General features: G+C 70.3%; 3 protein-coding genes across 4 annotated transcripts; 2 read left to right on the top strand and 1 right to left on the bottom strand.

The window, feature by feature from the left end:
* The first annotated feature begins 326 nt into the window (after window positions 1–326).
* On the top strand, window positions 327–10,239 carry NSMF (NMDA receptor synaptonuclear signaling and neuronal migration factor). Its single transcript, XM_079790227.1, is given in 16 exon segments — window positions 327–412; window positions 707–765; window positions 1,361–1,849; window positions 3,190–3,271; window positions 4,142–4,210; window positions 4,909–4,961; window positions 5,292–5,381; window positions 5,858–5,982; window positions 6,233–6,316; window positions 6,412–6,427; window positions 6,430–6,444; window positions 6,549–6,619; window positions 6,711–6,790; window positions 6,913–7,015; window positions 7,489–7,564; window positions 8,107–10,239. Coding segments are annotated over 16 exon segments (1,581 nt in total). The 5' UTR covers window positions 327–341; the 3' UTR covers window positions 8,205–10,239.
* A 2,158-nt stretch (window positions 10,240–12,397) lies between these two features.
* On the top strand, window positions 12,398–16,892 carry ENTPD8 (ectonucleoside triphosphate diphosphohydrolase 8). 2 transcript variants are annotated; one of them, XM_079789546.1, is made up of 11 exons: window positions 12,398–12,529; window positions 13,292–13,374; window positions 13,716–13,859; window positions 14,288–14,405; window positions 14,923–15,073; window positions 15,233–15,392; window positions 15,476–15,706; window positions 15,791–16,054; window positions 16,219–16,329; window positions 16,488–16,622; window positions 16,696–16,892. In XM_079789546.1, exons 3-11 carry the CDS (start codon window positions 13,734–13,736, stop codon window positions 16,885–16,887), a joined length of 1,488 nt encoding a protein of 495 aa, XP_079645672.1. In that variant the 5' UTR covers window positions 12,398–12,529; window positions 13,292–13,374; window positions 13,716–13,733; the 3' UTR covers window positions 16,888–16,892. The 2 variants fall into 2 exon arrangements, with proteins under 2 accessions (XP_079645672.1, XP_079645673.1); XM_079789547.1 differs by having other exon boundaries at window positions 13,573–13,859.
* Window positions 16,893–17,374: 482 nt separating this feature from the next.
* NOXA1 (NADPH oxidase activator 1) lies at window positions 17,375–25,841 on the bottom strand. The gene is given in 15 exon segments (XM_079789548.1): window positions 17,375–17,615; window positions 17,698–17,812; window positions 17,919–18,030; window positions 18,201–18,355; window positions 18,521–18,579; window positions 18,758–18,797; window positions 19,615–19,747; window positions 20,452–20,495; window positions 20,730–20,792; window positions 21,269–21,376; window positions 21,619–21,654; window positions 21,656–21,754; window positions 22,485–22,587; window positions 23,229–23,311; window positions 25,369–25,841. Coding segments are annotated over 15 exon segments (1,413 nt in total). The 5' UTR covers window positions 25,546–25,841; the 3' UTR covers window positions 17,375–17,529.
* Window positions 25,842–25,850: the final 9 nt, after the last annotated feature.

Below are 25,850 nucleotides of genomic sequence, written 5' to 3'. Positions count from 1 at the left end.
CCTCTGACCAGGCCTAGGGCCTTGCGGACAGGTGCCTGCCCTGGTGCGGATGGACGGGGACGCGCTGTTGGCGGAGCTGCCACCCCGGGTCCTGACGTCAGGTGGGCGGCCACGGTGCACGGACCGCCGGGCCCCGCCCCGCCCCTGACGTCACGGTGGGCGGAGCATCGCCCCCGGTCCTGGCCGCGGCTCCCGGCTCCCCGTGCCCCGGTGCGGGACGCGGAGGGCTCAGCGCGACCATGCGGGTCCCCGGCCCGAGCCCCCGTGCGGCCCGGCTCCCCCGGTGGCGGCGGCGGGCGCGGGGCGCGCTCTGAGCCCGGGGATGCGCCGGCGCCTCGACCATGGGCGCCGCCGCCTCCCGGAGGAGGGCGCTGCGGAGCGAGGCCATGTCCTCCGTGGCGGCCAAAGTGCGGTGAGTGCGCCCGCTGCCCCTGCGGGCTCCCCGCCCCCGCCGCCCCCTGCGCCCTCCGGGACCTCCCCACCGCGCGGGTGGCAGGGTTCCCGGAGAGGGCTGACCAGCCGGGTCTGCGGGTCCGGCCACGCTGCACTGGGCCCACGGGTCCTGGAGCTGCGACCTGCCAGCCGGGCTCTGGGGGAGGAGTGCCGCCGGGGTGCCCCGGGCCGGGTGGGGGCGGGGACCCACGCTCCTGCCGCGGGAGAGGCCAGGGGCCCTGTGCCCTGACGGCGCCACGCTGTCCACCCAGAGCCGCCGGGCTTTCGGCGAGTACCTGTCCCAGAGTCACCCTGAGAACCGGAACGGAGCAGGTAGGGGCGCGGGAGGCGGTGCCAGGGTGGGGTCCGCACAGCCCTGTTCCAGCCGGGCTGCCAGTGGCCCGGGGGCTGGCGGTGGGGTGAGCTGAGTGGCAGCAGGTGCCCCGCTGGGCTGGCTCCCTCATGCCCCTGCCCTCCCTGCCCAGGGCCCCAGGAAGAGCTCATCACCATGGCACCCACCCAGCCTGGGCCGTTGGCATGGCAACCGGCCTCCTGGCACCCCCAGGGTTGGCACCGCTGTCTCTGGGGGCCAGCTGGCCGGGGGAGGGGAGGAGTTGGCACTGGGCACATGTGAGCGGTGGCAGGCTGGGAGGGGGGCCTGCTTATTCTTGCCCCCCATCACCCAGCAGGTAGCACGTCCTGTCGCCCACAGGCACAGGGGCTTGGGCTCCGCTGGAGGGGAGGTAGGAGCCGCTGGGAGGAGCCCTCGGAGCCCCCTCCTCAGAGGGTAGGGACTAGGGTTGGTCGGTGGGGCCGGGCAGTCCCAGGCCCACGTCCCGGCCCAGCACCCACGGCGTGGCCTGCCGCGGAGCACCGGCAGACGGGGCGGGAGGCCTCGCCTGGAGCTCGCCTGCCGCCTCCTCCCCAGATCACCTGCTGGCCGACGCCTACTCTGGCCACGAAGGGTCCCCCGAGATGCAGCCAGCACCCCAGAACAAGCGCCGCCTCTCGCTCGTCTCCAACGGCCGCTACGAGGGCAGCCTCTCGGAGGAGGTGGTCATTGGGGAGCCGGCGGGAGAGGGCCCCCAGCCCCGCGTGTACACCATCTCCGGGGAGCCGGCCCTGCTGCCCGGCCCCGAGGCCGAGGCCATCGAGCTGGCCGTGGTGAAGGGGCGGCGGCCCCGGGAGCAGCACCCCCGCCACCACAGCCAGTCCCTGCGCGGCAGCCGCGAGAACGTCCGCACCGCCTGCCAGAGCTGGGCGGGCGGCCGCCAGGGCTCCCAGGACTGTCCGGAGTGCGCCCAGCCGGCCCCGGGCCCCTCCCCTCGGGCCTTTGGGCTGGACCAGCCCCCCCGGCCCCAGGCCACCGGCCGCCGCAAGAAGCTGGAGAGGATGTACAGTGTCGACCGCGTGTCTGGTGAGGGGCCTGGCGAGGGCGCGGGCGAGCTTGGGCGGAGTGCTGGTGCCAGGTCTGCTAGCAGAACCGCTGTGAGGCTTGGCCAGGTGGAGGGTGCCCAGGTCACAGCCAGGTCACAGCCGCAGCTAGGCCTGGCCCGGGCCCCGTGGCCGCGGGTGGCCGTGGCCCTGCCAGCACCCAGTCAGGCAGAGTGCTTCGCGGAGGGGGGGCCTTGGCGGACTTGAGGGCTGAGGAGGAGGAAACGTGGGCGTAGCTGGACGGCGGTGCTGCCCCTGCCAGGCCCCCAAGCAGTGCCCCCCTGCTTCAGGACACACGTAGCTGTTGGGCCTGGCCAGCCGGTGGGCCTCTCCCCAGGTTGTGGGCTGTGTGGGTGGTGGGCACCCCCGAGGCCGCCGAGCCCTGAAAAGGCCTCCCTGGGACTCAGGCAGCCCTGCCTCCTGGCTCGGAGGGCGCCTCCTGAGGGCCGAGCTCTCACTAGCTGAGCCGCCGTCCCCCGAGGCACCTCCCGGGCATCGGGCACAGGCCTGGCCGTGGGCAGTTCCCCTCCACCGCCTCAGGCTCCTCAGGGACACAGGCTGGGGGTTGGGTGAGGGTCAGGGTGAGAGGCAGAGCGGCTGCAGCCTCCCCCCCCTGGTCTAGGAGCTGCAGGGTGGACACACGCCCTCAGGGTCTCCACCTCGCCCTCCTGGGAGCTGGGGGAGGTCTGGCCGCTCACACCGGGTCCTGGCTGCAGAGGGTCCGGAGGGCTGCAGCCTTTCCCTGACCCGCCTCCTCCTCCTCGCGGGGACGGGATCCTGCCCGGGCTCCCTGGGGACAGGCTGTGCTTTCCCAGGAACGCTCCCCACTGTGGCAGCCAAAGAGCTGAGCGAGGACAGGCACACGTCACGAGCCCCCAGGGGTGGGCGCACGTGGCCGAGCCTGTGCCCGCCTCCCCGGCTGTGGCCGAAGCACACGCTCCCCTGCAGGTCCCCTGCTCCCCTGCAGCCCCCCCCCCCCCCCGCTCCCCTGCAGGCCCTCTGCTCCCCTGCAGGCCCCTCCGCTCCCCTGCAGGCCCCCCCCCCCCCGCTCCCCTGCAGGCCCCTCTGTTCCCCTGCAGGCCCCTCTGCTCCCCTGCAGGCTCCCCGCTCCCCTGCAGGCCCCCTGCTCCCCTGCAGGCCCCTCCGCTCCCCTGCAGGCCCCTCCACTCCCCTGCAGGCCCCCCCCCACTCCCCTGCAGGCCCCTCTGCTCCCCTGCAGGCCCCTCTGCTCCCCTGCAGGCCCCCCCCCCGCTCCCCTGCAGGCCCCCCCCCGCTCCCCTGCAGGCCCCCTGCCCCTGGTCACCACTCCTCTGTCTCTTCCAGACGACGCCCACACCCCCATCCGCACCTGGTTCCCCAAGGAAAACCTCTTCAGCTTCCAGACCGCAACCACAACTATGCAAGCGTGAGTCGTGTCCCCACCGTGTGCCCTGTGCCCTGCGGCCCCTCCTCCCCGGCCCCCGTGCCTGGTTCTCAGCAGCCCCGTGCCCACTCGTGGTGTCACTCTGAAGGCAGGCGGGCCAGCTGCTCTTCTCACCCCCCCTGCCCCCAGGCCTCCCCCGCTCTTCACGCCTCCTCCTGCCCGTCCACGACTGGGACAGTCACCAGTGGGGGCGGCTCTCCTGGGCCCGTGTCACCCAGCTCTGCCCACGAGGCTCTGCCTCACCATGCCCAGACAGCAGCCTGCTCATGCGTGGTCCGTGTGTCCCACGAGGGACAACTTAAGGCCCTGGGGGTCTGCCCTCCTGCGCCCGCGACACAGCTGGGTCCTCTGTCCTCCGTCCTGTGCTCCACCCCGAAGACGCTCGCTCCCCACAGGCTCCCTGCCCTGGGCCAGGAAGTGGGGCCGCCACCCGCTTGGGGCCCAGGGCTGGTGGCCACAGCGCCTGGGGAGGGACTGACCGCAGGGCGCTCCTGGGGAGGGAGGGGTCAGGCTCACTGTGTCTTCTCTCTCACGCTGCCCCTCCGGCCGTGCCTCCAGCATCTCGTAAGTACCCTGTGGGGCCCGCAGCCTGGGCAGGCGGTTGTCCCTGGGAGCCCCCCCCCCCCCATAGGCTCGGGCAGGCCAGCGACGGGGCCTCGACTGTGAGGACGGCCGTGTCGCCAGAGCACCGAGGCGGCAGCGGCCCGCCAGGGGCCGGGCCAGGGCGAGGCGGGCAGGACCCTCTGCCAGGCCCAGTGCCCCGGATGGCCCATGCTCCCTGTGCTCGCGCCTGTCCCCACGTCTGTCCCTCTGCCCGCGGCCGAGGGCAGAGCTGACTCCCCGGTTTCCCAGGGTACTCAGGGGCTACGCGGAGAGGAAGCGCCGGAAACGGGAGAGTGATTCCGCGTCCGTAATCCAGAGGTAGGGCCTGCCAGCCACTCGCCACCAGGGTCCGTCTCTTGTCTGTGCTGGTCTGGCCTGGGCCCCCTGAGGCCCCCGCAGACCGGATGGGGGAAGGGCGGTGGCGACCACTGGCCTGGCCCTGCTCTGGGGACGCAGCAGGCAGGAGAGGGCCCGCGGCCTGGGCCCCAGGCTGCCGTTGGGGCACAGTGAGGCCAGAGCCGTGGGTCAGTGGCAAGGCTGACCCTCCGGGCCCGCACCTCACATGGTTCAGGAGCCGCCTGACTGCTTCGGAAGTCGGCCTTGTCAGGGCACAAGTGTGGAGGCAAAGGGGACGTGCCCCTGAGCAGGGGGCGGGGCGTGGCCGAGGCCCAAACCCACCTGTGGGTGGTGCAGACGTGGCACGGCCACCGAGCGCAGGCAGCAGGAGCCCTTGACCACCTGGGGCGGGAGGCCGGCCTGGGCTCGGAGGGGTAGAGGACATCCTGGGAGGGTGCGTGCCCTGCACCAAGGGATGGAGGGGGCACGGGGGGCCTGGTTCTTGTGCCTTTGTCCCCGCAGCTAAGGGGGCTCTGGGAGGGCCTCAGAGGGAGAGGGGCCGGGCGCTGGGAGGGCATCTCTCCCGGAAAGAGAGACAGAGGCGCAGGCGAGGGCAGGCGCGGTGGTCAGGGAGGGCGGGGCAGGGCCGCCCTCAGCAGCCGGTGCCCCTCTCCCCCCAGGAACTTCCGGAAGCACCTGCGCATGGTCGGCAGCCGGAGGGTGAAGGCCCAGAGTAAGGGGGTGGGCGGAGGGGGCGGGGGGGCGGGGGGTGGACGGGGGCGGGGGCGCCTGCTCTTGGCTGGGCTTCCAATGCTGCTCGCCGACACCCCAGCACTCCCAGACTCCGCCCACAGCCCCCCATCCGCCATCACCCGCTCCCTTCCCGCAATGGCGTTCTCCAATTCCCCAGCCTAGAACTTCCCGACTCTGCCTCCAGCAGCCGCAAATCCTACCCCAGAGCCAACCCCGCATCGGTCCAGCCTCCCTCGGCACCTCGGCCCCGCCCACGCCCCGGCCCGCCCCGGCCCACGCCCCGCTGAGGCGGGGTTTGCTCTCCCTGCAGCGTTCGCGGAGCGGCGCGAGCGGAGCTTCAGCCGGTCCTGGAGCGACCCCACCCCCATGAAAGCCGACACTTCCCACGACTCTCGAGACAGTAGGTGCCCTGCCCAGGCCGGCCCCCTCCCAGCGGCGCCTCCAGGCCCCCAGGCCCCGCGCTCCGCAGGGCGGTCCCCTCTGCGGCCGCTAAGCTTCTGCGCTTCTGCTCTGAGCCTCAGGTTACCGTCTGGGTAAACGAGGGCGCCTGGCACCTCTGACCTCGCGGGCAGCTACCTAGCAGCTGTGCAGGTGCGGGCCGGGCACCTGTGGCCTCTGCTGGCCGCCGGCCGGGGCGGGGGGCACGTGGCTGCGGGCGCAGCTCCTCCCGGGGGCCCGGCACTGGCCTCCTGGCTCCCACCGGCTTCCCTTCCCGGCCAGGCAGCTGCTGCTGGTGACCGGGCTGCACCCCTCACCCACCTGCCCCCTCGAGGGCCTGGAGGACCTCCAGGGCGTGGCTCGCCAGCTCTGCCCCCCGCCCCTCGCTGGGACCCTGGCAGGCGGCGGCCGCAGCCCTGGTGACCGCCTGCCCCACAGGTGGCGACCTGCAGAGCTCACACTGCACCCTGGGCGAGGCTTTCGAGGACCTGGACTGGGAGGCCGAGAAGGGCCTGGAGGCTGTGGCCTGTGACGCCGAGGGCTTCCTGCCGCCCAAGGTCATGGTGAGCACCGGCCGGCTTAGCCCGTCGGGGAAGCGGTCCTTTTCCTCAGGAGCTGGACTGTCTGCCTGGGAGTGAGGCAGCCACTGCCGGCTGCCCGGCGGGGTGAGGGGGTGTCCCATGGGGCTCCCCTGGGGGCTGCCTGGGGGTCTCCTCATCTCTGCTGCTGCGGGTGGGCTGACCCACAGGGGCTCCCGCTGCCCCTGGGCTCCGAGGCGGCCAGGCCTTCCCTGAGCCGCTCCTGTGTCCCCAGCTCATCTCCTCCAAGGTGCCCAGAGCGGAGTACATCCCCACCATCATCCGCAGGGACGACCCTTCCATCATCCCCATCCTCTATGTGAGTGCCCCCCCCAGCCCTCCCAGCCCCCAGAGCCAGGTGGGGGTGCTGCCCGAGAGGGACCCTGATTCAGGTGTGGCCTGTCTCTGTCCCAGGACCATGAGCACGCGACCTCGAGGACATCCTGGGTATGTGCCCTCCTTTCCCACCGTCTTGGGGGTCGGGGGTCGGGGGTAGGGGGTGCCAGGCTCCAGGGAGCACTGGGGCAGCGCTCACACCCCTCCCTCCCCAGAGGAGATAGAGAAGAAGCTGAACATCTACCACAAGGGCGCCAAGATCTGGAAGATGCTCATATTCTGCCAGGTGGGGCCGGCGTCCCGGGGGGGTGTACCGGGGGGAGCAGCGGGTGGACACCTCGTGTGTGCAGCCCTCCAAGCTGACCAGTCTCTCACAGGGCGGCCCGGGACACCTGTACCTGCTCAAGAACAAGGTGGCCACCTTCGCCAAGGTGGAGAAGGAGGAGGACATGATCTAGTGAGTGGGCGGGGCGGCGGGGGCTAGGGGGGCTGGCAGGGGCTGGGGGTCTGGGCCCTGCGCCCTCCACACACCTGGGGCCTGGGTTGGAGACCACCTGTGACTCACCCTTCCCCCACCAGCTTCTGGAAGCGGTTGAGCCGCTTGATGAGCAAAGTGAACCCAGAGCCAAACATCATCCACATCATGGGTTGCTACATTCTGGGGAACCCCAACGGGGAGAAGGTACAGGGACCCCAGACCCCACCCAGGCTTCTGGGGACCCCGGACCCATGAAAAGAGTTGACAGAATGCCCCTCCCCACCGGTGTCTCCTCAGATTCCCTCTCCTCTTCCGTTAAACCCCCAGACAGCCTCGCCGGTTTGGCTCAGTGGATAGAGCGTTGGCCTGGGGACGGAAGGGTCCCGGGTTCGATTCCGGTCAAGGGCATATGCCTGGGTGGTGGGCTCCATCCTCAGTAGGGGGCGTGCAAGAGGCAGCCAATCAATGATTCTCTCTGAGCATTGAGGTTTCTATCTCCCTCTCCCTTCTTCTCTGAAGTCAATACAAATATATATTTTTAAAAATCCTCCAGAGAAACCCCGTGTTCCTCAGCCCAGCCTGTTGTGAGAGGTCCTGCCCCCCCCCCCCTGTCTTGCCCTTAAGCTCCCTCCCTTCCTCCTCTGCCCTGGACTCATGGCCCCGCCCCTTCCTTTCAGCTGTTCCAGAATCTCAGGACCCTCATGACCCCTTACAGGGTCATCTTTGAGTCCCCCCTGGAGCTGTCGGCCCAAGGTGAGTGTCAGGCTGCTTCCCAGCCCTCGGGATGGGGTCCAGGAGGCAGCGCCCCATTCCCCCAGGCCCGCCCTATTCCAACCTGAGCTCCGCCCCTTCTGCCCCAGCCCACCCTCAGCCCCGCCCTCAGCCCTGGCCCCGCCCTCAGCTCCACCCCGGCTCCACCCGGAGCCCCGCCCCTCAGCCCTGGCCCCGCCCTCACTCGACCCCGGCTTCACCCTCAGCCCCGCCCTCAGCCCTGGCCCCGCCCTCAGCTCCACCCCGGCTCCACCCGGAGCCCCGCCCCTCAGCCCTGGCCCCGCCCTCACCCGACCCCGGCTTCACCCTCAGCCCCGCCCTCAGCCCTGGCCCCGCCCTCAGCTCCACCCCGGCTCCACCCGGAGCCCCGCCCCCTCAGCCCTGGCCCCGCCCTCAGCTCCACCCGGAGCCCCGCCCCTCGGCTCTGGCCCCGCCCTCAGCTCGACCCCGGCTCCACCCGGAGCCCCGCCCCTCGGCTCTGGCCCCGCCCCAGCTCTGCCTGAGCCCCGCCCACCTCCTCCCAGGGAAGCAGATGATCGAGACCTACTTCGACTTCCGGCTGTACCGCCTGTGGAAGAGCCGCCAGCACTCGAAGCTGCTGGACTTCGAGGACGTGCTGTGAGGGCTGGGCCGCCGCCCTCCCGCGTCCTGGGCCGCCCGCGGTCCGCCTGGGCCCTGCCGGGCAGCCTCGGCTCAGGGTCCGCCGCCGCCGGAGCGCCGCCGCGGCCCAGAACAAGTGCAATTTCCTCCGGCCCCTCGGGAGCTAGTGACGTGCACGCCCGGCCGGCCGCGGGGTGCCCCGGCCCTGCGAACCCATCACCAGCACGGGGCGCCTGGGGGGGGGGGGCGCCTGGTCGGCTCGCGTGCGCCCCTCTGCCCGCCTGTCTCCAGCGTGTCCTGGGCTCCCGGCGGAGGGTGCCGTCTCCAGGGCCCGCCCCCCGCAGGAGGGCCCGGAGCTGCTGCCCGCCCCCCGCCCCCCTCCTTGCTGCCACGGTCCAGGCCGGAGGGCGGGCAGTGCGGGCGAGGGGGGGCCCGTCGGGCGGAGCGGGCCCAGCCAGGGCTGGGTCCCCGTGGGTGAGACCCGCCCGCCGCACTGGGGGCCTGGACCCCACCTCCAGGCCCAAGAGCCGAGCGCTGGTGGCGGGCTGGCACCTGGCCTGGGCCATGGGCGGCACTTGTATATACAGCTGGCGCTGGGGGCAGGTCCCCCTTTGCAGAGCCTGGGTCTGAGGGCACCTGGCTGTGCCCGAGGCTGAGGGAGGGTGGGAGTGGCCGGGCTCTAACCATGTACGATATCCGTAGAGTGACCATTAAAGCTGACCCTCCGCTGCTCTGCCGTGTCCTCTCAGCCCGCGGGTACCTCCCTGGGCCCGGAGCTCCTGGGCCTGCTGTGGAGGCTGCGGTGGTGGCCGCCCGCACACCTGGCTGGGCCTGAGGCTGCCCAGCTTCCAGGCCTCCCCAGCCAAGGGCAGGCTCCATGGGAGGGTGGGGGACCCGCTGCAGGGCTCCTGGAAGGGTCTGGAAGCCGGGTGGAGAGCAGGCCCCGAGCCGCTACAGCCTGGGTCCCGAGAAAGGGCGGGAGGGAGTGAGAGGTGCCTGCCCCCCGCCACTTCTGTCCCCACCCCTGGCGGTGACCACAGGGCCGGCCGGCCTCCCAGCCTCCTCATTCCCAGCTATGCCACTGCCCCCGTCCCCTCGTGACCACGCTGTCACTGGGCACCGCCAGGCCTGGCTACCCCGGGGGCTCCTGGTCCAGTGGCCGGGCGACAGACAGCTGGTGCTAGCCGGTGACCCACGGGGGCGGCGTGGTGCAGCCGGAGGGACAGCGGGGACCGAGGGTGGCGGACCTGCGCGGGGACAGCCCTGCATCACCCCTGTGGGCGGGGAGTAGACGTTTTGGCGCAAACTTGAATAGGTGAACTTTTACGGGTTTCGACTCAATACCACATGCTTGTCTACACACTCAGACTTACTACATCGCTCCCCACAGAGTCATGTGACTCGGGAGTCCTCTCACCCTCCGTTCCTGAGACCTGATGGGACTGCCCCGCCCTCAGGCCTGGCATCTGGGCGACGCCGCCGGCACTTCCGCTTGTAGATAAAACCCCGCGGGCCCAAGCAGACAGCCTCCCACGTGGCCCACCTGCCGCACACCGTGCTCAGAGGGCCGTCGGTCCTGCCCCAGGGCAGCCGAAGCTCTGCCATGTGCCCCGCCCCCCGCCCGGCCTCGACTGGGGACCCGAGGGGCGGCCGAGGCGGGTAAGGGCTGGGAGGGCCTGCCCGCCCGCAGGAGGCTCCAGGTTGACCACCTGGTTCACAGGGTTCCACTCCCCACACCCATAACCCCCCAGGAGAGGCATCATGGAGGGACAGATGGCAAACGCTGAAGGTGCCCAAGAACAGGAGGTACAGACACGGGAAGCGTTCTGGGGAAAGAACACCAGGGAGGTGACGGCAGACGCAGAGGCGCCGGCCCACTGCCCCGCCTGGGACACAAACGGGCAGAGGTGGTTGGGGAAGTCTTCACAGCACGTGCGAGAGGGTCAGGTCCTCAACAGGGAGAACGTTTTGGTGTTTTGATAAAAGACAAACACCAGTCGGCAAAAACGAACACAGATCTGAAGAGGCAGCTCACGGGGGAGCCATAGCCAGTGCGCACGGAGAGGCGCAGCCCCCCGCGGACGGAGGACACGACCACGGGGCTGAGGTGTGACTTCCCACCTGCTGCTCTGGGAGAAAGCCTAGGGCTGTGGGAGCCTGTGCCGTGGGCGTGGGGGAGGCGCTGTGAGTGGCTGCCGTCCCTTAGGACAGAATCTGGCAGCAACTGTTAAGTGTCGTGAGTCCTGATGAAATAGGAGAGCTGGACAGACTAATTACTAGCAAGGAGGCTGAGTCAGCGATCAAAAACCTCCCGAAAAACAGGAATCCGGCACCAGATGGCTTCACTGGTGACTTCTACCGAACATTCAAAGGAAAATTAATACCAAACCTTCTCAAACTATTCTAAAAAAAAAAAAAAAAAATACCAAGACCTTACCCCGATACCAAACCCAGACAAGGATCACACACACACACACACACACACACACACACAGACCAACATCCCTGGTGACTATAGATGCCAAAATCCTCAGCAAAATGTCAGCAAACGGAACTCGACAATACACTAAAAGGATACCTCATCACGGTCACGTGGGATTTGTTCCAGAGATGCAAGGATGATTCAGCATCTACAAATCAGAACAAACAAACCCAGAATGTGTCTGAGACCATGAACGACCCCAAATAGCCACAGCAAGCGTAAGAAAGGAGAAGAAAGCTGGAGGCATTTTACCCCCTGATTTCAAACTATATTACAGAGCTACAGTCCTCAAAACAGCATGCATTGACAGAAAAACATCGATGGGACAGAGTAGGGAGACCAGAAATACACCCATGAACGTAAACAGGGTCGGTTAATTTATGACAAAGGAGCCGAAATTATGCAATGGGGGAAGGACCATCTCTTCCATCAACGCTGTCGGGAAAACTGGACGGCCACACGCAAAAGAATGGAACTGGACCCCTGTCTTACACCACACACAAGAATGAACATAAAGGATTAAAGTCTTGAGCGTAAAGCCCCTAGAAGAAAACCTAGGCGGGAATCTCCTTGACGTCGGACTTGGCAATGATTCCTTCAAACCGGACACCGGAAGCACCAGTAACAAAGGCCGCGAGACAAGTTCGTCGCACGAAAAGCCTCTGCGCAGCCCAGGGAGCCGCCATCAACGCGGAAGGCGGCTTGAAGGCGGGGAGACGAGGATCGCAAACCACGTATCTGATAAGGGGCCAACAGGCAACAAATACGAAGAATTCACACAACTCAGAAGCGAAAAACAATTAAAAATCCAGTTAAAACGGGCAGAAGAGCGTGTCAAAGTTTACGACAGAGCCGGCAGGCGTGGCTCAGTGGTTGAGCGCGGACCCAAGGACCAAGAGGTCGCTGGGGAGGGAGCGGAGAACCAGCTGTCCTGCTGGGAAAGGGGGGGGGCAGTTAGAAGTGGCCTGACTTCAGGACCCCCGCGGCCTGTCTCCTGGGTCGGTCCGGGGAGGCCTGTGCCCGAAAGCCCCTCACCTCTGTCTTCAGGGTCAGAAGGTGGAAACTCCCAGAATGCCTTGGACCGGGAGGACGGGAGGTGGGCGCAGAGGAGGGACCGGGCGCCTGTGCTGAGCGGGAGAAGCCAGGCGCCGTCCATCCCTGGGACCTGGCCCCCCCGGACAAGCTGTGGAGAGGGAGCTGCTGTTTGGGGGGGGGGGGGCGGGGGCGGCCAGGCTGGGCGTGAGCACAGCGGCCCCGGGAGGGAGGCCAGGGCCCTCCAGCTGTGCACAAAAGCGGTTCTGAGAGCGGACGCCCCACCTGCAGGCGCTCAGGCTGCAGCCCCCGCCCTCTGACCGGGCTGGGCCTCCTCGGCCTTTGCTCCTGCCGAGCCCTGGCTCCCCTTCCAGTCACCTGACTCACCTGACTCTGACCTGCCCTCAGCCTGGCCCTGGCACTTCTGCCATTGGGGGAAGGGTGGGGTCGGAGGGCAACGTCCGCCTCCCCGGAGGGGCGGGCCCACCTGCTTGGGTCCCAGAGCAGGGAGGGCAGAGAGGGGACCCCCTGAGCAGCAAGTGGAGGAGAAAACCTGGGCGTGGGCGGCTGGGAGAGCCTCGGTGGTGGGGGTGACTGGCAGGGGCCGGAACTCAGCCTCAGGAGCCTCAGCCACTGGTCTGCGAGCTCAGGGGGTGGGGGTGGGGCTGGCGCGGGGCTCCTGCCTCCAGGCTCGGTCACCTGCCTGCAGATGCAGGTGCAGGAGGCTGGTGACTAACGGGGTGGGGAGGGGACAGGCCGGACCCGGCCAGCGCAGGTGCCCGAGGGACAGCAGTCCAGCTTCCTCCTGCTGCCGCCAGGGCCCACCAGCCCAGGTGAGGGGCCGACCAGGCCGGGGGGTGCTGACCAGTCCTGAGGGACTGTCCTGGCCTGAGGGGGGCTGTCCTGGCCTGAGGGGGGGCTTACCAGTCCTAGGAGGGTGCTGACCAGTCCTGGGGGCTCTCCTGACTCTGGGGAGTCGGCCCATACTCTTTGCCCGCCCACTGGGGGCTCAGATGCTGTAACCCCTGGAGATGGGGTGTGACATGGGGTCCTGGGTCCCTGGCTCTGCTCTGTCACCTGCTTGTCTCTGAGCTGGGGCCAGGCCTGGCCTCGCTGCAGCCCAAGCAGCACCTGCCTCCTCTGAGCCTCCGTCTTCCCTCCGTCAAGTGGGGTCAGAGCCCCCCAGCTGTCAGCACCCCTTTAGGGCTGGTCAGGACTGTGGCAGGAGCAGGACAGAGGCAACCTACCTCCCTCCTCCTCTTTCCCCCTCCCCCCTCCCTCCTCCCCCCGCCCCCTCCCTGCTCCCTGCTCCCTCCTCCCTCCTTCCTCCTCCCTCCTCCCTGCTCTAGCTGTGTTTGCCTTCCTGGGGGAATAGCTGATACAGTACAAAATCACGGGGACCCCAAAGTGCTGCCGACTCTGAGATCAGGTTCCCTCGGGCAGCGGTGCCAGCTGGCTCGAGGCTCTGGGTGACCCTGGTGAGCAGCAGCTGAGGCCCTGCTCTCCGGGTCAGCCAGGACGCTGCGGGGGGGCGGGGGGGGGGGGCGTCAGGGGCCGGAATAAAACCTCTCAGGTCTCTGCTAACTGCCCCTCAGGTCCTTTAGTGAAGACACGCATCCCGGGACCCAGTGGCCTCATTCGTCCATCGGGGTGCAGGAGGTCACCTCTGCCCTTCTGGGTAGGCCTGACCTCAGGGCCCAGAGAGGAACCCCGCCGGGGGGAGGCCTGGGTGGGGCCTGAGAGGAGGCTGGACCGTGGGAGGTGGGGTCCTGGGAGGGGTCCGGAGGGCCAGCTGCCAGGACAATGGGCGGGGCAGGCGGGTGGCCCGCTGGCCCGCCATGCGGCCTTACGAAGGCGCTGTGGGCTCCCGGGGCAGACCCGGCCTCTGGGGCCCGGCTCCCACCCCCTCCAGCGCCTGCCGCTCCCTGGGCTCCCGAGACGTGGCCTTCGGGCGCCCACTGGCCCAGTGAGGCGGGCAGAACCCCAGGGCGGAGCCTGCCCACTGACGCCCACCCCCAGGTCCAGCGCCGCCCCAGCATGAAGCTGACGGGCAAGAAGCAGGTGCTCACGGCCCTGCTGGGCGCCACCGCAGCCCTAGCCGTCACCGCGCTGGTGCTCACCCTGGTGCAGGCCACCAGCGTCCTCCTGCCGGCGGACACCAAGGTGTGCCTGCTGGGCGGGGCGGGGGCGGGGCCAGGGGTGCACCTGCTGGGCGGGGGCGGGGGCGGGACCAGGGTGCGCCTGCTGGGCGGGGCGGGGGCGGGGCCAGGGTGCGCCTGCTGGGCGGGGCGGGGGGCGGGGCCAGGGGTGCACCTGCTGGGCGGGGGCGGGGCCAGAGGTGCGCCTGCTGGGTGGGGGCGGGGCCAGGGGTGCGCCTGCTGGGTGGGGCGGGGCCAGAGGTGCGCCTGCTGGGTGGGGGCGGGGCAGGGGTGCACCTGTTGGGTGGGGTGGGGCCAGGGGTGCCTGCAGGGTAAGGGGTGGGGCCAGGGTGCACCTGTTGGGCAGGGGCGGGGCCAGGGGTGCCTGCAGGGTAGGGGGCGGGTCAGGGGTGTGCTGGCCCCACACCCTCCTGACCCTGGTGTCACCCCCAGTTTGGGATCGTGTTCGACGCGGGGTCCTCCCACACGTCCCTCTTTGTGTACCGGTGGCCGGCGGACAAGGAGAACGACACCGGTGTGGTCAGCCAAGCCCTGGCCTGCCGGGTGAAAGGTCAGCGGCCGCCCTGTCAGGGGGGCGTTGTTGGGAGCTGCCATAGGCTGGTCTCCGTCCCTCAGCAAGTCGGCCAGTTACCCTCAAGGAGAGGGGCTCAGAGAGGCTGAGTGAGCTGCCCAGGAGGCCCAGCTGCTCTGTGCGTGCTGAGCCGGAGCCTGCAATTGCCTCCCGGGTCTGGACAGGCCCCGCCTGAGCCCTTCCTGCCTCTCCAGCCTCGGGGTTCCTGGGGTTCCTGCCGTGTGGTCCCGGCCCCCCAGCCTCTGCCTCTGCCCCCGTGGCTTCCTCCTGTCTGCACGCCCCTCCCTTCCTTCACGAGGACCCTGTCCCCGGAGGGCCTCAGGGTGACCTCCCCTAACTAACCTGCAAAGACCCCTTTCCCAGCGAGGCCGCGTGGAAGGTCCTGGCAGGGGTGAGGGTGTGGACACACCTTTGGGGACCACTGTCCACACCCACAGGCCCTCTCCGCCCCGCCAGCCTTCGGGGCCTGGAGCCTGGTCCTGGGGTGCCGTTTCAGGGCCGGGCATCTCCTCCTACGCCTCCGACCCTGCGCAGGCTGGCGAGAGCCTGCGGGGCTGCCTGGAGGAGGCGCTGGCCGCCGTCCCGGAGGCCCAGCAGCAGCGGACGCCCATGTTCCTGGGGGCCACGGCCGGCATGAGGCTGCTCAGGTGAGGAGGGCCGCGCGGAGCCCATGTCGCCAGGAGAGGCCGTGAGCCCGAGTTCTCAGCGCGCTGGGCGGGGGGACGGGCGGGGGGACGGGCGGGGGGACGGGAAGGGGACGGGCGGGCACGGCCTCCCGCCAGCTTCACCCCGTCCGCTCTGCGCAGCCAGAAGAACAGCTCCCAGGCCGGGCACATCTTTGCAGCGGTCGCCCAAGTCCTGGGCCGGGCGCCCGTGGCCTTCTGGGGCGCCGAGCTCCTGGCCGGGCGGGATGAAGGCGCTTTGGGCTGGATCACCGTTAACTACGTCCTGGGCCTGCTGGTCAAGGTGCCCTGGCGGCCTGGTGGGGGCGGGAGGAGCCGGCTGGCCTGCACAGCCGGTCCTGGAACCGGGTGCCCGTCTGTGCCTAGTATTCCTTCTCCGGAGAGTGGATCCGGCCTCCGGAGGGGACGCTGGTGGGCGCCCTGGACATGGGCGGGGCCTCCACCCAGATCACCTTTGTGCCCGGAGGCCCCATTCGGGACGAGAGCACCCAGGCCTCCTTCCGCCTCTACGGCTTCGAGCACCGCGTCTACACCCACAGCTACCTCTGCTTCGGGCGCGACCAGATGCTGAGCAGGCTGCTGGCCAGGCTGGTGCAGGTGGGCTCTCGGGGGGGGGGGCGGGGGCACGATGGGGTGCCCTGCCCCAGGCTGGTGCTCACGGCCGCCTCCCGCCCCCTGCAGCGCAGCCCGGCCCCCCGTGTCCGTCACCCGTGCTACCACGGTGGCTACGTGGGCGCGCTGTCCCTGGCCGCCCTGTACGAGTCGCCATGTGTCCAGGCCGCGCCTCGCCCCGACTTCCCCCCGAGCCTGCCTGTGGAGGGGACCGGGAACCCCGGGGCCTGCGTCTCGGCCATCCGGGAGCTCTTCAACTTCTCCAGCTGCCGCGGCCGAGAGGACTGCGCCTTCAACGGGGTCTACCAGCCCCCCGTGCGGGGCCGGTTCTATGTGAGCGCTAGGGTCCCAGCCCCCGGGCCCCGGTGCCAGGTGGGCCCGGCTGAGCCCTGGGCAGGTGGACAGGCGGGCTCCCGGGGACTGGGTGTGGGGTCGGGGGCACCCGGCCTGCCCGGCGCCGCCCCATCACAGACACCCCCATCTCCTCGCCCCCCCAGGCCTTCTCTAACTTCTACCACACCTTCCACTTCCTGAACCTCACGGCCGGGCAGCCGCTGGCCACGGTCAACGCCACCGTCTGGGAGTTCTGCCAGACGCCCTGGAAGCTGGTGGGTGGGCCCGGGCGGCTTCGCTGAGCGGGGACTCGGGGACCCACCCGGACAGGACAGGGTGGCCCGTGGGTTTGGGGGAGCCATGGAGGGAGGACACCCCGTGGCCTCAGGTGGGAGCAGCCCCTCGGGCTCACCCGGCTCCTCGTCCGGCCCAGGTGGAGGCGGCCTGGCCCGGGCAGCAGCCGTGGCTGCGGGACCACTGCGCCTCCGGGCTCTACATCCTCACACTCCTGCTCGAGGGCTACGGGTTCAGCGAGGAGACCTGGCCCAGCATCGAGTTCCGCAAGCAGGTGGCTGCCCCGGGCCGGGAGGGCGGCCGGAGGTGTGGGGGCCGCACAGCCCTGACCGCCCCTGTGCCCGCAGGCCGGGGGCGCCGACATCGGCTGGACGCTGGGCTACATGCTGAACCTGACCAACATGATCCCCGCCGAGGCGCCCGCCCAGTGGCGCGCACAGAGCCACGCCGTCTGGGTGGCCGGCGTCGTCCTCGTGGCGCTGACCCTCGTGGCCATCCTCGCGGTGGCCGTGGCCCAGCTCCTCTGGCCCCGGGACTGAGCACAGCCCCCTGGTGCGGCGAGGCCCGGCGCCCACAGCCCCCTGGTGCGGCGAGGCCCGGCGCCCACAGCCCCCTGGTGCGGCGAGGCCCGGCGCCAACAGCCCCGGGGCCGCCGGCCGGGACCCCGCAGCTCCTCCCCGCAGTGCCCCCAGGGGCTCGTCTGTGGGCTCTGACCCGAGTTACTCTGGCCAAGGAGGCTGTGCGAGGCCCCCATCCTGGCACCGGTCCCCTTCCCCACGGGGCTTCCCGGGCAGGGAGTACCGCCCGCACATGCCCGGCTGCCGGGCGCTGGGCTGTGGCTGCAGCGTTAGAGGGCGGTGGGCCAAGCCCAGCCTGGAGGAGCCTGACTCTCTGGGAGGGGCAGGTGGGGGGCCAGAGGGCCCGGAGTCAGCGGAGCCTCAGGAGGGGCAGGGGAGGCCCAGCCTGGCGCCCCGTGTTACCGCCCGCACCCGCAGAACCCGTCACACCTTGGCGGGAGCACCGCTTTTATTAAAACCCTCCCTCTCGCCACCGGACTTCTCAGGGCTGGTCTTGCGGGCTGGGGGGGGAGGGCGGGGAGGGGGGACAAGGGGCAGGGCGGGAGGGGCGGGGAGGGGGGACAAGGGGCAGGGCATGGGGGGGGGGGGGCGGCCGCCGGCTCCTCAGCGCGGGCCCACGGGGACCACGAAGCTCTTGGGGAAGATGCCGATGCGGCCGTCGCAATGGCCCTCCAGCCAGGCCTGGTCCACTGCAAGGGTCCGCGTGAGCCACGTCCACACACAGACCCCGGGCGCCCGCGGCAGGAGGGGCGGGAGGGCGCTGCTGCCTACCCTCACACAGCACGTCCACGGTGTCCCCCGGCTGCAGGCCCAGGTCCGCGGGGCCCGGGGCGGAGTAGCTGTGCTGGGCCACCACCTGGTAGAGGACAGGCCGGCCGCCCGCGGCCTGCGGCGGGGGGGACACTCAGGGCCGGGGCACCAGCGGGTCCGGGGCCGCCCCCTCCCCGAGCCTCCCAACCAGGCCCAGCCCAGCCCAGCCCAGCCCAGCTCACCCGGCACTGCAGCCACAGTCCTTCGGGGCCCGAGGCCGCCCCCCGCCAGGCCCCCCGCAGCCCCTCCTCCGGGAGCGGGACCCAGCGCCCGCCGTCACCCGGCTCTTGGTAACTGCAGAGACCCGTCAGAGCGTCAGAGCGGCAGCGAGGGCCGCCAGCTGCGCAGGGAAGGCCGAGGGGAGCCTGCTGGCCTCCGACATCGCAGCCTCTGATGGGCCAGCCTCCTCCCAGCCTCCTCCCAGCCTCCTCCCAGCCTCCTCCCTGGCTCCTCCCTGGTGCCACCTGAGCTGCCCACACTGGGCCTGGAGAGGGAGGGCCTGGCTCAGCAGGGCCCTCAGGTGGGGCAGGTCTGCTCCGCGGGGGGCCTGCAGGGCCAGGGTGAAGGCGCACTGCACCGTGACGGTCACCCAGGACTCGGGGTCCCCGGCAGCCACGCCCTGGGGTCAGGCAGAAAGGCCAGGTGGGATTTGGGCTGGGGCTGAGGGCAGGGATTGAGGGGGGGGGAGGCTGGGAGGCTTCGTCAGCCGGGGTCCCCAGGGCCATTCAGAGGGACAGGGCCTGGGCTCGGGTCCCCATGTCCCTGGGGAGTCAGGCCCTCTTACCCCAGCACCCGTGGGGTCCTCAGAAGGTTCGGGGTCTGGGCCCCCAGCCGCCAGCAGCCCTGCGGGGGCGGGGGGGCAGAGCCGGACTCAGGTGCCGAGGGGGACGATTTGGAGGAGCTGCCAGAACACCAGGGAGGCCCGAGGCACCAGCTTCCTCTTTGGGGGTCACAGAGGCCCGAGCCCAGCCCCCCAATGCCTGCTCCCTCCACAGTTACCCGCCCCCACAGGACACCTTACCTAGAGGAACCTGCTTGCCAAGATGGTCTGTGTGGGGACTCTGCAAGAGAAGCCACAGGCTCTACTGGGCCGGGGGGGGGGGGGGGGGGGGGGGGGGGGGGGGGGCGCGGGGAGGACCTCGAGGGTGGGGGCCAGGGCGGGGCCTGGGGGAGGGGGTCAGGGGTGGGACCTCGAGGGTGGGGGTCAGGGCAGGGCCTGGGGAGGGGGTCAGGGGTGGGACCTCGAGGGTGGGGCCAGGGCGGGGCCTGGGGAGGGAGTCGGGGGTGGGGCCTCGAGGGTGGGGCCAGGGCGGGGCCTGGGGAGGGGGTCAGGGGTGGGGCCTCGAGGGTGGGGGGGTCAGGGCGGGGCCTGGGAGGGGGTCAGGGGTGGGACCTCGAGGGTGGGGCCAGGGCGGGGCCTGGGGAGGGAGTTGGGGGTGGGACCTCGAGGGTGGGGGTCAGGGCGGGGCCTGCGGAAGGGGCGGGGCGGTGGGAACTGCAGTGGATGCAGGAGGGCCCTTGATAAACCGAATGTGAAATTGAGCGGCTTCTCTGGGCGGCAGGACCCAGATCCTGGTGCTGCCCGTGGGCACACTCAGGCCGCCGTGCCCGCGAAGCCCACGGCCCTCCCTCCTCAGCCTCGCCCAGCACCTGGGCGCCCCGTGGCCAGGAAGGGAGGCCGGGGTGCTGGGGGCCGTGACTGAGGGCGGGAGACCCACAGCAGGCCAGGCCCTGTGCATGGGGAGCACCAGCCGCCGACCCCCTGGCTGGGCCCCAGCAGACACGGAGGCTGCCTGCCCAGTGGTGGCCACCAGTCCCCATGCTCAGCCGGGGGGGCCCTTCAGTCCTGCGCCCTGCCCACCCCGCTGGCTCACTCACCTGCTCATCATGGGTGCCGGGTGCACAGGGGCCGGCCCGCCCGGCCTGGTCAGACCCGACCTCCAGGTCTGCATGGGAGGGCGTCCCGGGGCGCGGGGGGGTGTCGGCTCTGCAGGCGCCTGTGTCGAGGGCCCTGGGGGGAGGGGACCCCAGTCTCAGCGCTCACTTCTCCCTGACGCAGCCCCCCGCTGCCCCCCTCGGTCCAGGGCTCTGCAAAGGGGGGCCTGGGGGAGCCCCAGCACCGAGGAGAGGAGCAGTGTGGCCCTCTCTCGGAGGCCCGGGGCTGGGGTGGGGTGGGGGCTGCTGACCTCACCCACAGCCCAGCCTGTGCCCCTTCCCGGCGCCTCACTCTGACCCTCCACGCGGCCTGGAGCCCTCGAGGCCCAAGAGGTGGTCCCATGGGGGGCAGGGCGGGCTCAGGCAGCAGGAGCTTGGGCCTCTGGCACGCGGGACACGGGGAGGGGGTGGGGGGCGGTGGGGGGCGGTGGGGGGCGGTGGGAGGGGGTGGGGGGGGCGGTGGGGGCGGTGGGGGGCGGTGGGGGCGGTGGGAGGGGGGTGGGGGGCGGTGGGGGCGGTGGGGGGCGGTGGGGGGCGGCGGGGGGCGGTGGGGGGCGGCGGGGGGCGGTGGGGGGGCGGTGGGAGGCGGTGGGGGTGGGGGCGGTGGGGGGCGGTGGGGAGGCGGCGGGGGGCGGTGGGGGGGTGGTGGGAGGCTGGGTGCCCGGCCCGGGGGCTCTAGCCAGGTCCCATCTGAGAGGACAGGATGAGTGGCCATGCCGGCGCCCGGCGCCCTTTGGCCCCGACAGAAGAGGAAGCTCGCAGGGGAGACGCCCCTCCTACCTTGGGCCAGCCCGGGGCCCGGCTCCACCATCCTCACCCCGAACCTGTGGGCACAGGGTGGCATCCGCTTGGCGCAGGCTCCGGGGGAGCGCCAGGGCAGGGCTCCCCCCAGCAGGACCGGGAGCCACAGCCTGTGGCATAGGAGGGGACGGCCACCCCCAACTTCGCATCAGAGGAAAGCTGGGGAGCCCGGGGAGGGCTCGGAGCGGGTGGCATCTCCCTTCCTCGGCCCTCTGACCCCAAAACCCGAGGCGGTGGCTGGGGCGGTGCCCACCCACCTGGGGCCGCTGAGGCCAGACGCCCTGGTTCCGGGCCTCGAGCGCAGGAGAGGCCACCACCACCTGGGAGGGAGGCAGGGCAGGGGCGCCGGGTCAGGGGCGCCGGCCGCACCCCAGGGCCTGTGATGTCCACTCCCAGCCCTGGCTGCCTGCCCACACCCCAAGTCTCCACCTGCGGGCGGGGCCACGAGGCGGAAAACACGTTGACAAGGAGGCAGGCCTGGCTGGTCACTGGGAGCTGCTCCTAGGACAACCTTTCCAACACAGCTTCTTCGGAATCCACTGTGCAGGCGGACCTTCCGCCCCCCCCCCCTCCGGCTGGCCCAGGAGACCCTGTGACCCCCACACCTCCCCCCGCCGCTGCGCTGGCCCAGGAGACCCTGTGAGCCGCCCCCCCAACCCCCCGGCCGTGCTGGCCCAGGAGACTGTGAGCCCCCCACCTCCCCCCGGCCGTGCTGGCCCAGGAGACTGTGAGCCCCCCACCTCCCCCCGGCCGTGCTGGCCCAGGAGACAGGGCCGGGAAGCAGGAAGCGCCCTACCTTGGCCTTGCCCAGGAAATCCACACGCTCCAGGCGCTCCAGGTGCCGCCGGGGGGGCCGGAAGACCTCGCCCCTGGGGACCAGCCGGGGCTGCAGGGGAGCCTGTTTCTGGGGGGAGTGGGGCCACGTGTCTGAGCGGGCGCCTCGGGAGCCCCCACAGGCCACGCAGCGCCCCGGCCCAGCCCCTCCACACCCAGGCCGCCTCCCTCCGGAAGCGTCTTCGTCTCCCAGGGCTGGTCCTGAGGCGTCTGCACACGTGTGAGCCCCAAGCTGCACTCTGAGCCCCGGAAGCCGGTCTGGGCCGGTTCAGGAGCCCGAGGGCGGCCGGCTCTCCTCACCGGACCCCTCACCTGCACTTGAGCCAGGGCGATGCTCAGGTCGCCGCGGGGCCCCTTCCGGCGCCTTGGCGGTGGCGTCCTCCAGGCTGCGGGCGGCCCTCGGCCAGAGCCCCAGCGCGCACTGCGCAGTCGCCACATTGAACAGCACCTGGGAGCCAGGCGGACAGTGGGGCGCAGCCAGGACCCACCCCAGGTCAGCCCTTCGGGGCCCCTGCCAAGCCCTGGTCCTGCCCCAGGCCCGTACCCCGTCCCACACTCCCGGCCTCAGCGCCAGGGCCCCCGGGGGCCTGGTTCAGTGGTGGTCGCCCCCGGACCCACCACGGAGTCCAGGGCTCCGGCCCACCGCCCGTCCCTGGGGCCGTCCGGCCTGTCTCACCCCGGTTGTGCGCCCGGCAGGGGCCCTTCCTCCCTGCACTGCACCCCAGGGGTCTGGGGTGCTGCCTGCTCGGCCCTGTCCCCTCCCCCCATGGGAAAGGACTTTTGACGGACACGTGGGATTGGGGTAAGGCCTGCGGCGACACCACGCTCCCAGAGCCGCTGCACCCTGGGTCCCGCACCAGGGCCTGCTGGGAGCCACCTGCACTGTTCAGAGCCCTGGGCCGGGGACACAGGTGGGCTGTGGGCCCGCACCCGACAGGCCTTTCCCACGACCCCCGTGTTTCTGGGCATGCTGGGGTACAGTGCCCCTGTCCACCGGGGCCCCAGCCTCCTTGGGGTAGAAGAGTGACCAGCGGGGACTGGGGGCACCCTGGCCAGAGGGAGCCTCGGTGCACATAGGCCCCCCGTGACAGTAACAGACAGTGGGGCCCACTGGGTGGCCACCTGCCCATGGACAGCGTCCAGAGGCCTGGCCGGCCCGCCCCTCACGCTCACCTCCAGGCCTGCAGCTTGAAGCGCAGGCCCAGCTGCGTGTAGTCGATGGCGGCGTTCCCCCTCAGCTGGGCCAGGGCCCACTGGAAGTCGGCCAGGGCCTCCTGGGACCTGCAGGAGCCGGGGCCGGGGCTTTAGGGGGGCAGTCCTGCCCAGCCTTCCCCCGCCCAGGCTCCAGGGGCACCTGCTGGGGCCGTGGTGATCACTCAGGTCCCAACCAAGGGCTCAAGGGGTCAATGCTCAGATGTGGCTGCATCTGGAATGTTGGGTGGTGCTCAGCTCTGAATTCTGGGCATCTCGCTCCCATGCCTGGGGCCCGCCTGCACCCAGACCTTCTTTGGAACCCCAGCTGTGCCCCGGGCACTTCCCTCCTGCTTCTCAGCCCTCGCCCCTCCCGGAGAGCCCCACTGCGAGCTCCCTTCCCCCACCACCCCCTGCCCCCAGGGAGGCTGCAGCTGAGCGCGGGCCACCTGTGGGGCTGGCCTCTGGGAAGGGCCGCTGTGCACAGCCTGGTGAGCAGCGAGGCCCCCAGGCCCCCGGGGGTCCGGGCACAGACCCCTCCAGCCCTGCCTCCGTTCCCACCGGCCCTGCTGCAGCGAAGGAGCCAAGGAGGGGGACGCCCTCCGTGGACTGGAGACTGTGGCTCTGCCCTGCACCCTGCTCCGTCCAGTCCGGTCCAGGGGGTGACCTGGGAGAGGCGGGGGCCGGCGCACAGGGGCCTTCAGAGGAGGGACCCGGAGCCCTGCGCTCACCTCCCCACCTGGAGGCGGGCCACTCCGCGCTGGAAGAAGCCAACAGCCAGGCAGGCGTCCTTGGTCACGGCCTGGTCAAATGCCTGGGTAGAAAAATGCCGTGGAATGCCGAGGTCTGTAACCCACCCCCGTGTCACAGACCCAGGCCGGGCGCATGACCAGCGACGGGGCCAAGGAATTCCATCGGCCCTGGGATGGCCCCCTGCACCAGCCAGGGGCCCGTGGAGCTCCCGCCTGGCGCACAGCATTCAGGGCCCTTTGCTGCCACAACCTACCACCACCCCCCCCGCCCCCGAGCTCCCCAGATGCCTTTGGAGGGCTCAGAGCACAGGGATGTCGGCCGCACACCCCGCTGTTTGCCAGGAGGACGGGGAGCCGCCGGAGGCGCGTTGGTGAGTCACCTCGGGATGACTCTGTCTTTTGGAAACCCTATTTTGGGCGCTCGTACACAATGACACACTCATCGAGAGGCATCAGAAAGAACACACAGCTCTTCCTTACACCCACGCTTCTGTTCCTGAGGAGGACAGAGGCCGAGGGTCACGGTCCTGCTCTGGTGGGGGCGGGGCTGTCGACCGAACCGACCCAGGTGGAAGTCCCACCCGGGAGCCGCCAGACCCGGGCTCCCCGGAGCCCACACAGCAGCGCGGCCCAGCGCGCCCCTCCCCTGGCCGCTCCCCAAAGCAGTGACCAACGGGCGGCCGTCCTGTCGTTTTACTTTCAAAAACACACAGATTTGTATCGATTTCAGAGAGGAAGGGAGAGGGGGAGAGAGAAACATCAATGAAGAGAGAATCGTGGGGCGGCTGCCTCCTGCACGCCCCACACGGGGGATGGAGCCCGCCATCTGGGCCCATGCTCCTGGTTCATAGGTCGGCGCTCGACCACGGAGCTGCCGTGGCAGGGCTGTCTGTTTTTTAAAATCCCCGTATGACTAATAAGCCTCGCCGACTATTACTTAATTCATCGACCTCAGATAACACTCCGGCTCCTCCTCTGAGGGTGGGGAGCCTTGAACACACAGACCCCTCCCCCCCGCCCCCCGCCCGCCGCCTGAGCCCCCTCTCTGGTTAAATCGCAGTTAATGCGGATGTGGTGACTGGACGCCTGGCCCCTGCAGTTTGCTGCTGAACCCCCTGGTGTCCAGTGATCGGCTTTCCTTCCCTGGGCAACATTTACCCTGAAAGGGTTACCGAGAACTGTGGGTTCGTATGCAAGGGCAGACGTGCCGGAGGGTCCCCTGTGCACTTTGCCCAGGCCCTCCGCTGGCAGACACTGACATGATGTCTTTCTGCATCAGACCCTCTTCTTTCTTCTTTATAATATATATATATATTTTATTGATTTCAGAGAGGAAGGGGGAGGGAGAGAGAGAGAGAGAAACATCCATGATGAGAGAGAATCATGGGTCAGCTGCCTCCTGCACGCCCCCTACTGGGGATGGAGCCCGCAACCCCGGCATGTGGCCTGGTTCTTAGGTCAATGCTCAACCACGGAGCCAGGCCGGCTGGGCACACACTCTCCTTCCATTTTCACGGACAGAAGTTGGGGAGCAGCATCGCTGGAGGCGCTTTAAAGCCTTTAACGGGCAGAGAGCTGCTCTGGGCTGCCCCCTGGGTAAAGCCAGGTGTGTGTGCCGTTGTGCACCCCTGAGTTCTTGGTTGTTTTGGGGAGCAGGTTGGGAGACAGGTGGGCACTCACATCTGGGGTTTGGGCAAAGAACTGTGTCCTCACCACAGGCATCTGCTGAAACCCCAAACTTCACATCTTGGGGGACAGGTATGTCCTGTCTCAGCCGGACCCACCTCGCTGGGGAGCACCTGAGCGGGTGTTGGCTCTGGCCTTTCCCAGGACTGCAGAGCCCGGCATTGGGTCATCGCATAGGGGAGGCGGGGAAACCCAACCCTCAGCTCCGGGAGAGGGTCCCCCGCCCACCCGGCTCCCACCTGCCTCAGGTGCTCATTGGGGCAGAGCACTGACGGGATGTCTCCAGGTGACCCCGGGAGGAAGGGCGGGGCCCTGAGCTGTGGACCCGGAGCCGTAAGTCAGGCCCCGGTAAGTCAGGCCCCGGTGTCGGTGTCGGCGAGCAGCCTCCGGCAGAGGTGGAGTCTCCGCCCCCAGCCCTGGCGCCCTGGCTCACCCGCAGCGCGGCCTCCGGGTCCCCGGCCAGCAGGTGCACGCAGCCCACGTTGAAGCACATCTTGGCGGGCGGCTCCGGGAAGCCCGAGAAGAGGCGCAGCGCGCAGCCCCAGTCCCCGCGCTCCACGGCCTGCACGCCCCGCTGCCAGTCGCGCACCTGGTCCCCGAGCGAGGGCATGGCGGCGTCCGCACCCGTCTCGCCGCCGCGGAAGTCCCTGCTTCCGGGCAGGAGCGCGGCAGGTGGAGGGTGGGGTCCAGGGAAGGGTCCAGTGAGGTGACCGCGGAGCAGGGACGTCTGGGTCCGGAGATGGGCTCGGGCTGCGGGGCCCCTCCGAGGCCGGTCGGGGGGTCAGGGGAGGCGGACTGACTGTGGGCACGTGTCCGGGGGCAGGATGTCCCCGAGAGCCAGGTGCGCCACGCCTCCTGCTGTCCTAGGCGCCCCCGGGGGCAGCGCGGCCCCGCCCCTTCCCGCATGGCCCCGCC

Source organism: Cnephaeus nilssonii, assembly GCF_951640355.1.
Source record: "Cnephaeus nilssonii genome assembly, chromosome: 14".
NCBI lineage: Eukaryota > Metazoa > Chordata > Mammalia > Chiroptera > Vespertilionidae > Cnephaeus > Cnephaeus nilssonii.
This window is presented reverse-complemented; position numbering and strand designations above follow the sequence as displayed.